This window comes from Daucus carota, chromosome 1 (assembly GCF_001625215.2).
Source record: "Daucus carota subsp. sativus chromosome 1, DH1 v3.0, whole genome shotgun sequence".
In the NCBI taxonomy this organism is placed as follows: Eukaryota; Viridiplantae; Streptophyta; class Magnoliopsida; order Apiales; family Apiaceae; genus Daucus; species Daucus carota.
This window is the reverse complement of record NC_030381.2, coordinates 34,172,982-34,182,230: the sequence shown is the minus strand read 5'-3', so window position 1 is coordinate 34,182,230 and position 9,249 is coordinate 34,172,982. Positions and strand designations below refer to the sequence as shown.

The 9,249-nt window shown below is 34.0% G+C and overlaps 2 protein-coding genes across 3 annotated transcripts; one reads left to right on the top strand and one right to left on the bottom strand.

Moving 5' to 3' along the window:
- Positions 1-1,949: 1,949 nt before the first annotated feature.
- On the top strand, positions 1,950-5,614 carry LOC108205107 (protein NUCLEAR FUSION DEFECTIVE 4). 2 transcript variants are annotated; one of them, XM_017374904.2, is made up of 4 exons: positions 1,950-2,429; positions 3,592-4,493; positions 4,752-4,894; positions 4,966-5,169. In XM_017374904.2, the coding sequence occupies exons 1-4, from the start codon at positions 2,103-2,105 to the stop codon at positions 5,022-5,024; spliced, it is 1,431 nt and encodes a 476-aa protein (XP_017230393.1). In that variant the 5' UTR covers positions 1,950-2,102; the 3' UTR covers positions 5,025-5,169. The 2 variants fall into 2 exon arrangements, with proteins under 2 accessions (XP_017230393.1, XP_017230392.1); XM_017374903.2 differs by having other exon boundaries at positions 1,952-2,429; positions 4,752-5,614.
- A 1,798-nt stretch (positions 5,615-7,412) lies between these two features.
- LOC108205108 (tabersonine-19-hydroxy-O-acetyltransferase-like) lies at positions 7,413-9,031 on the bottom strand. The gene has a single exon (XM_017374905.2). The coding sequence runs from the start codon at positions 8,908-8,910 to the stop codon at positions 7,531-7,533; it is 1,380 nt and encodes a 459-aa protein (XP_017230394.1). The 5' UTR covers positions 8,911-9,031; the 3' UTR covers positions 7,413-7,530.
- Between the last annotated feature and the right edge of the window lie 218 nt (positions 9,032-9,249).

The following is a 9,249-nucleotide window of genomic DNA, read 5'->3' as shown; positions in this document are numbered from 1 at the left end:
TTGCAATTGCAGTTGCAATTTTCCATTTTTATTTGCAACTTTTGCAACCTCATTTGCAACTTTTACGGTTGCGCCGCCCAAGGTTGCAAATGAGGTTGCAAAAGTTGCAAATCGTATTTTTGAAAAAAAAAATTTATGAAAAGATATTTTTAAAAACAATGAAAAAGATGGTAGTATTTTTAAAAAAATAATTTTACAGATGGGTATTTTTAAAAAGATCCCTATATATTACTTGGTTATAATTTTATCAATTTAAAATTAATATAATAATATATTTAAAATATATTTAAGAACGCCAGATTTTGCATGACAGAGAGAGTACAAACAAATTTTGTTGTGTTTATTGCTCAAGTATTTGCACATAAATATTTTGGGATTATCTTAAATCAAGATTCTAAATCACTTTTAATTTTAAACTAAAATTATTAATTTATAAGAAACAGATTTAAAACAAAATAATAAATTTGAAGAAAATGTAAAATTAGGAGTTGCTATGATGTCTTTTCCACGTAACTTATTTGACTTTCAAATTAATAAGTTATTCTAGTCGTTTTGATTTTTGGCATGTACTTTAAAATTCAAAGAAAATATATTTATATAAATAATTTCATTTAAAAAAATCAAAATAAAATTTTAACATATATATATATATATATATATATTCTGGAAATGAAAAATAAAATATAAAAATATGTTCTTTTAATCTCAAATTACATGCAAAAAATGATTATTATTTTGATACATAAGAAATGTCAAATCATTCTTATTATTACATTTTTAATAAATTAAGGGAAAGATATAAAAATTCATAAACACGTGATTAATATATATATACTTCTCATATTTAATCATTACAAGTGATAGATAGTGTAACCTTTTGCCGTAAAACAAGTGGAAAATTGTTTGATAAATTTAAAATCAATTTTTCCAAACAACAGTTTTAAATGAGAAATAAGCAAATATCAAAAAAAGAACCAACAATTATTTGACAACAACCTAAATTGAGCAAATTTTAACAGCACTTCCAAAAAACACATAAATCGTTATTTGGTGAATAACTGATGCTCTCTCCAACTTTTCAAAAGTTGACACATACAAGTCATAATTAAATTTATTATTTTTGAATTTTTTTTCTATGATCAATAATCCTTCCAAGTGATTATTGTTGATTTTTTTATAGCAAAAAGATAAAAATCGTGGATGAAATTCTAAGTGAAACACTTATTTTTTTACATGAACGTCATTTTTTTTTTCAAGTAGTTAAAATAAGTTGCTAACTTTGGAGACTATAAGACTAAATTCCTAATAGCATGTGCGTTTACCGTTAGAACAGAGATTTAAAACGGTTTCATATTAGGCTGAAAAATATTTGTTGCTTAATAAATCAGAAATTAGTTTAAAGTCAGAAATATATTTTTTTCAGTAGCTTTGATTTTTTTGATAAAAATTAATCATAAATCATAAACTATCCATAAATCAATTATATATTATTATATTTTTAATAGGCCACAAAATCATTGATAAATCAAAATTATCCAAATAATATTTTAAATTATCAACTTATATTAAATAAGTCACATTAAATCATAGGCCAAACCAATCGAGCTCCAAGTATTAACTCTTATTCAAAAAATTCAAATTATCGTACGGTCTCTTCACTTCTTGCCGAGATTGTCATAAATTTTAAAAGTCTTTACCAGTAAATATTCAACGTTTAAATTTTTATTGAATTTTTAAAATAATTTATAATATAATATTTTATATAATTTATTTTTTTGAAGAAATATATAATTTAAAATTTAAATTGTGTGTCAAACAGTAAAAAAATAATAAGATTAAAAGAGAAAACAAAACTATAATTGAATTAGTTTGCAGTTAAATAATTTTCTTACCCACTTGAGTTATGACGCATATTTTAGGTGGTAAACTGGAACTCGTCAATTGATCTACCAGTCTACCACTCAACACTTTTTCTTACAACATTTTTTAATCACTTTCCAACAACTTTTTCACTTATGTTCGAGTTAACCACCGATCAAAACTGAAACTGCCTTGACGACTTCTCCAAGTCCCCAACTAACTCTTGTAAGAAGCAAAACCTCATGGCGGCAGTTGTCAAAGGAGGGACAAGACCACCGTGGGTGGGGCTTGGTGCCGCAGTGTGGGTCCAAATAGCTGCTGGTAACGCTTATACTTTCCCCTTGTACTCCCACTCTTTGAAATCTGTGCTTGGTTTTACTCAACAGCAGCTCACAATCCTCGGAGTTGCAAATGATATTGGAGAAAACGTTGGAATTCTTCCTGGGATAGCTTCCAACAAGTTCCCTCCGTGGGTTGTTATGTTTGTCGGTGTTTTCGCCGCGTTTTTCGGGTATGGTGTCATCTGGCTTGCTGTTAGCCAAACTGTTCCCTCCATGCCTTATTGGGTTGTAAGTCACTGTGCTCTCATCTTATTTTGGTAGACTAGAGTATGTGCTTTGAAAAAATAATTGATCATTCAAACGAATAAAAATAATTGAACAAAATTGATCCGTTATTTGATCCAATGAAAAATTGATATAGTAGTGGTCACCAGTTTGATTGATGGGCCAAGAACTACTGGTTGCTTGTATACAAGTCCTCAATTCGTCGATTATGAATCATTTAGAATCAATTTGCATCGTGGCATTAAATTAACGAAAAAAGTGATTTTGTAGTGATTATTTGACCTTATCTAGTAAATTGATAAATTGATGTTTTGGAGGTCATGAAGCCTGAAGGTATGGGGATGCTTCAACTTTCCCCCATTATTGGATTTTAACATGCTCTTATTTACGAATCACACATAAGGACTTGAGAGCATCTCCAAGGGGAGGGAGCCCTTAGGTATAATATCTATGTGGCACGGGTTATTGAGAATTTGTAAAAGATGTAGAGTTGTTTGGATCTTTTTTATACAATAGCCATATTAACCTTAGTCAAACTATCCCTGGATTATGCTCTTCCTTCAGAGTTGTTTGGAATTCTTATACAATATCTATCTATGATCTCCATTAGGAAAATGATTTAATTGATTGTTGAAGAAGTTTGGTATGTGATCTAAGCTACATATTACATTTATATCCAGAACAAGTTTATGTATCACTACTGTTGTTTATAAGAAAATATTTATATTTTTGGTTTTCCCTTGGCATTACTTTATGTACGAGCACTTTTGCTGCTCCAGTTCTTTCACACACACACAGATTATATGTCTAATTGAATGTCAGCATCAGTGTGGAATCTGTCAATTTTTTAAGAAAGAAGCATAGTGATAACTAATTAGTAACTTGAAACAGTTTCTTTTTTAGCTGATTAACTTGAATCCATTATATTGGGTATCCTTCCTTCATTACTCTTCTTATGCTTTCTTGTGAAAAAGAATTATTATAATCTTTTTCCTTTACAACAAGAAATTTGTATTTTCATAATTTTTATTAATTTTCTGTATTAGATGTTTCAATTCCATTATCTGGACATATTACTCTTTATATCTACTTGACTTTTAAGTTCATAATTTTAGTTCTATTAGAGCCCTCTATGTTTCTAAAGCCAAGTTTGGTGCTATGACAGTTATGGGTTGCACTTGTTATTGCCACTAATAGCAGTGCATGGTTTGGCACCGCTGTACTTGTTACCAACATGAGAAATTTTCCTCTCAGTAGGGGAACAGTTGCAGGGATTCTTAAAGGCTATGTCGGGCTTAGTGCTGCAGTTTATACTGAGGTACACAGTATGTTGCTTGGTGGCTCAGCTGAAAACCTACTGCTCTTCATGACAATAGGTATACCTGTTACATGTCTGGCTATGATGTACTTTGTTCGAGCATGCACGCCAGCTTTAGGTGAAGACTCTTCAGAGCATGTTCACTTTCTTTTTACCCAAGTATCAAGTCTAGCTCTTGCTGTCTATCTCCTCACCACAACAATATTGAAAAGCATAGTGCCTATTAGTAGATCTATCTCCTACACTTTAATAGGTATCATGGTTGTACTTCTCATGTCTCCATTGGCGATTCCTATTAAAATGACACTGTTTCCTGCAAGTAGTAAAAAAATAGGCAAGCAAGCTAGTTCCTCTGACGATATTGTTACAGAAGATGGTGAGTCAGATCTAACAGGTCCACTGTTGAGTTCATTTTCGTCAGACATAAATCTCTTAGGCCTATATGAGAATGAAGATGTCTCAGAAGTTGATATACTCCTGGCGATGGGCGAGGGGGCAATAAAGAAGAAAAGAAAACCCAGGAGAGGGGAGGATTTCAAATTTCGTGAAGCCGTAATCAAGGCTGATTTTTGGCTTCTCTGGGTAGTATACTTCCTTGGGGTTGGTTCTGGAGTAACCGTGCTTAACAATTTGGCAGAAATCGGGGTTTCACTAGGTGTTAACGATACGACAATATTGTTAAGTCTATTTAGTTTTTGCAACTTTCTGGGGCGTCTTGGAGCAGGTGTTGTTTCTGAACACTTTGTCAGGTAATTATAATTACAGACTCCTGTCACTTATAAAAACATTAGTAAGAGCATGTGAATTTGATATATTAATGCAGTTTTAAGTTGTATCTTGCTTAATCCTAAATAGAGTGTTGAAAGTTTCTAAATGGCACTTTCTATAATAGCCAGATGGAAATCAAATTTGTGCTTAGCTGGCTACGGACTTCTCAAATTAAAATTGTTCTAAAAAATCAATGCTGATCCCTAACTGTCTCTTCCTATATGGTGTGCACGCTGCAGGTCAAAAGCCATTCCTCGCACTCTTTGGATGACAGTCACACAAGTTCTAATGATAATAATATATCTTCTATATGCTTCAGCACTACATGGCACTTTATATGCTGCAACAGCGTTACTTGGTATCTGCTTCGGTGTTCAGTTCGGTATAATGATTCCCACTGTCTCAGAGCTTTTTGGTTTAAAAGATTTTGGTATAATATTTAACTTCATGCAGCTAGGCAATCCCATCGGAGCTCTTCTTTTTTCTGGGCTGGTTGCTGGTTATGTATATGATTCCGAAGCAGCTAAACAACTAAGTTCCTCTTGCTTGGGTCCCACCTGCTTTAGGCTTACCTTCTTGTTCCTTGCTGGAGTCTGTGGTTTGGGTACTATCTTGAGCATAGTTTTGACAATCAGAATAAGACCAGTTTATCAAATGCTTTATGCTGGTGGTTCGTTCCGGCTGCCAAATGGTGCTAGTAGCTGATATATAGATTTAGGCTTCCCACATACAAGGAATCAAGTGTTTATAATGCAGCAGCGTTGTCTTTATAATGCAGCAGCATTGTCTCCAGTCCAGGAAACTATGCAATTTACATGGATAGCATATTTAGAGCTCCGAAGAAATGAGCAACTTACATCTATCACTAGTCGAGGAAAATCCATGACTGTTATATTTGGGTTACCAGTGAAGTATTTGAATAACTATGCCATTATATGAAGATAATTTTCGTAACCGGGTAATGGTTATTAGTCATTCCGGTGAGTTGGTTTCATGTGCCATTGCCGTAAATAGGATGTTGCTAGTCAATCTTACAGTGCCATCTAAATCACATCTAGTGATATTTCCAAAACCAAAAGACAGTTATTCTTCTTGATCTTTATTATCATCTTCTAACAGTAACTCGCGCATCATATGAAAAGGTACTCTCGTTCCTCTACACTTTATATTTTTGTCGTCTACATATTATATAAGATTTAGCTAGTTGGCTGAGAACAAATTTAGTTATCGCATACAGCTTTACAAGTTTTATGACAAATATGAGCAATTAAGCTTAATCGTTCATCAACAGACATTTCTTAAACCATGATCTCCATATTGCAGTTCTATTCTATATAGAGGTAATTGCATATCGCACCCCATAAGTATCGTTCAAAAACGATAGAGTACCAATACTTTAAGAATCTCAACTCGCACCCCTTATCTTTACTTCTCAAAACCGAGATGCACCCCCTGCCATTAACTTCCGTTAACTCAGTGCACTCCGTTAAGTCAGTATATATATAATTGCAATTCGGACCCCCTAACTTACGTTCAAAAACGATATGGTATCCATATTTTTGAAAACTCGAATCGCACCACCTATTTTTACATCTCAGGAACGATACGCACCCCCTCCGTTAAATTCCGCTACCTTCGTTAAAATTCTCCCCCGTCTCAATTCACATGTCCCTTTTGCTTTTTGAGGAGTTAAATTGACTAATTTTTTACCAACTATTTGTAAATATGTATTTATTATTTTAGAAAATAGAAAGTTACATATTAAAATAGACTAGATTTATTTTTTGATGATATTTTTTTGATCAATTTTTCCAAACAAAATAATTAAAATTTATATATTTTAATCAATAGATAAATTTATGTAATATTTATAATAAATATCACATGATATTTATTTTTTATATTTAAAATAGTGTATATTAAATACCTAATACACATGTCACTAAAAATTTAAAATCATTCAATATGTAAAATCATTTTGACTTGGGGATAACTTAATTAAACAAAAATTTAAAAAAAAAATATCATCAAAAAGTAAATCTAGTCTATTTGTTTTCGCAAATAATAGAGGGTCCGAATTTCACAAATAATAGAGATAATTGCAATTCGGACCCCCTACTATTTACCTCTATTAAAATAGGCTAGATTTACTTTTTGATTAAACGACAAGAGGCTTATATAAAAAGCACATTATACTTAACTTACGTTCAAAAACGATATTATACCTATACTTTTGGAAACCCAAATCTCACCACCTATCTTTACAACGATACGCACCTCCTCCGTTGAATTCAGTTATCTTCTGTTGAAATACTCCTCCGTCTCAATTTACATGTCCCTTGTCAAATTGACTAATTTTTGACCAACTATTAAAAAAATATTTATTTATTATTTTAGGAAATAGAAAGTTACACATTAAAATATATTTTCTAGCCTGTTTTAATAGAGGTATCTAGTCTATTTTAATATGTAAATTTCTATTTTCTAAAATAATAAATACATATTTTCAAATAGTTGGTAAAAAATTAGTCAATTTAACTCCTCAAAAAGCAAAAGGGACATGCAAATTGAGACGGGGGAGAATTTTAACGGAAGGTAGCGGAATTTAACGGAGGGGTCGCGTATCGTTCCTGAGATGTAAAAATAGGTGGTGCGATTCAAGTTTTCAAAAATATGGATACAATATCGTTTTTGAACGTAAGTTAGGGGGTCCGAATTGCAGTTATATATATACTGACTTAACGGAGTGCACTGAGTTAACGGAAGTTAACGGCAGGGGGTGCATATCGGTTTTGAGAAGTAAAGATAAGGGGTGCGAGTTGAGTTTCTTAAAGTATCGGTACTCTATCGTTTTTGAACGATACTTAGGGGGTGCGATATGCAATTACCTCTTCTATATATGGGAAGTTGAAAACGATATTTTAAAACTGTAAACACTTCAGAAACAGAGTTGGATATGATAAGAAGCATAAGCAAACAGCTCCTTTCTTATTTTGAGAGTAATGGGGCATCAACAAACTATTTAAAAGAACCATAAGTAAGCAGCTCTTTCTGTGCTAGAAAATTTTTCATATCCTGCTCTCCCAATCCTACAACAGCTCTAATTTCGTCATTCGCAGTATCCATCAAAGAAATGATATCGACCATCCCCGTGTCAACAAGAATGGCTTTGATCGGCTTTCCCCACCCGAAATCCGTCGCCTCATATATTGGAAAATTACATATGCTGCTGATAATGAAGAACCTGTAGTTATTTTTACTGAACTCAACTAACTTTGGTCCCAGTTCATGTCCATCTAAATTTTTGATTCCTCTGAGCCGCCTCTTCTCTTCCCTCATCCGCGCCACCAGCGTTCTGTACTTGGTCTCACTCTCTGTGCTTGTTGGAATGTAGTTTACAGTTACAATATTCCCCACACTTGTTTCTGGCAATGGCGGATCAAGCATAGGCCTTACGTTTACACCTCTAATCAGAACTGATCCTTTGTCCGCTCCTGTATTAGTCTCAGCTACCGCTGCTACAAGACATCTGTAAAGGAGTGCAGTCAGGAGCTCATTGCGGGTGTATTTTTGATCTTCTGCAATGCCATCGAGCTTGTCTTCATTTCCTACAACCACCTTCAGTTCTGCTAGCTTTCTGTTGGGAAATACCACCTCCTTAGTGGTCCAATTCTTATCAGGATATGAAATATTTTTGATTGAATCATCATCAGAGGGAGGCAGCAGCTCATTCACCAAACGCGGACAGAGATGTAATAACTTCTTGTGGTCACCGGAGTGGAGTGACAAATTTGCCCAGTACCTTAGAAATGAGCACAGAGTAAGAGCATCTCCGAGATGGTGATGAAGGGTAACTGCAATGGCTACTCCTCCACAAGTAAAATGGCTAAGCTGAACGTGCATTACGACACCAGGATACATCTTAGATGAATGATTCCAAATTGTGCAAGCCGGAAAGAGATGGCCTAAGCCTTCTTCTTCTTCCTTAACAGGAGCTTTTTCCAGAACTTCTGACAACTTGCATCCAATTTCAGCTTCAACAAAATGAACCCCTTCATCGTTGCACTCAACGTAGGATCCAGAGCGTAGCCTTCCAGCAAACGGGTAATACTTAGACAGTGTCTCTGACAAAGACTTCTTCAGAAGATCTGACAATGATGCATCATCTGGAATCAGTTTGAGACTATGATCAGAGTTGTAGCTGGGATACAATAAAAGCAACGGCATATGAGCATCTGCAGCCATGCGATCATATAAAGGAATGTTGTATCGGTTGAGCTTCGAGGGAGTTGGAGAAGCTGGTTTGATGTTGGTGGATGATCTTGAGATGACATGGAGCTGCCTTTGAAAAACTACTGACTGGATCAATCTTGACCGGATCAATCTTGTAAATGCCATTTGTTTTAACCTGCCAAAAGAAACTTGATGTATAAAAGAAGGAAGCTGATCATTTATGGAGTGAGTTCAGTGTGTGAATTACTTATCAGTCCAAGCTGGTGATTCTGGACTTGAGACCCTGCACAATATTATAATCGATGTCAATGTAGATCAGTGATTGCATGTTAAATGCTATTCGCATTTCTTCGCCTGTCTTCTTGATTCACGTTTTAAAATGGAGCTGCTCAGCTGCATTTATGGTCCACGTCCCAACAATCACGTACTAACAGTCTAACACATGCTGGGAGCTCTTAAACAACATAATAATTTATAGCTGTTCAATGATGAATCCAATTGCTA

Bases quoted from the DNA above. Each gene is read 5' to 3' on its own strand.
- LOC108205107 (XM_017374903.2), top strand. From the start codon at position 2,103: ATGGCGGCAGTTGTCAAAGGAGGGACAAGACCACCGTGGGTGGGGCTT. The intron at 2,430-3,591 runs GTAAGTCACTGT...GTGCTATGACAG, and splicing joins CCTCCATGCCTTATTGGGTT to TTATGGGTTGCACTTGTTAT. The intron at 4,494-4,751 runs GTAATTATAATT...TGCACGCTGCAG, and splicing joins GTTTCTGAACACTTTGTCAG to GTCAAAAGCCATTCCTCGCA.
- LOC108205108 (XM_017374905.2), bottom strand. From the start codon at position 8,910: ATGGCATTTACAAGATTGATCCGGTCAAGATTGATCCAGTCAGTAGTT.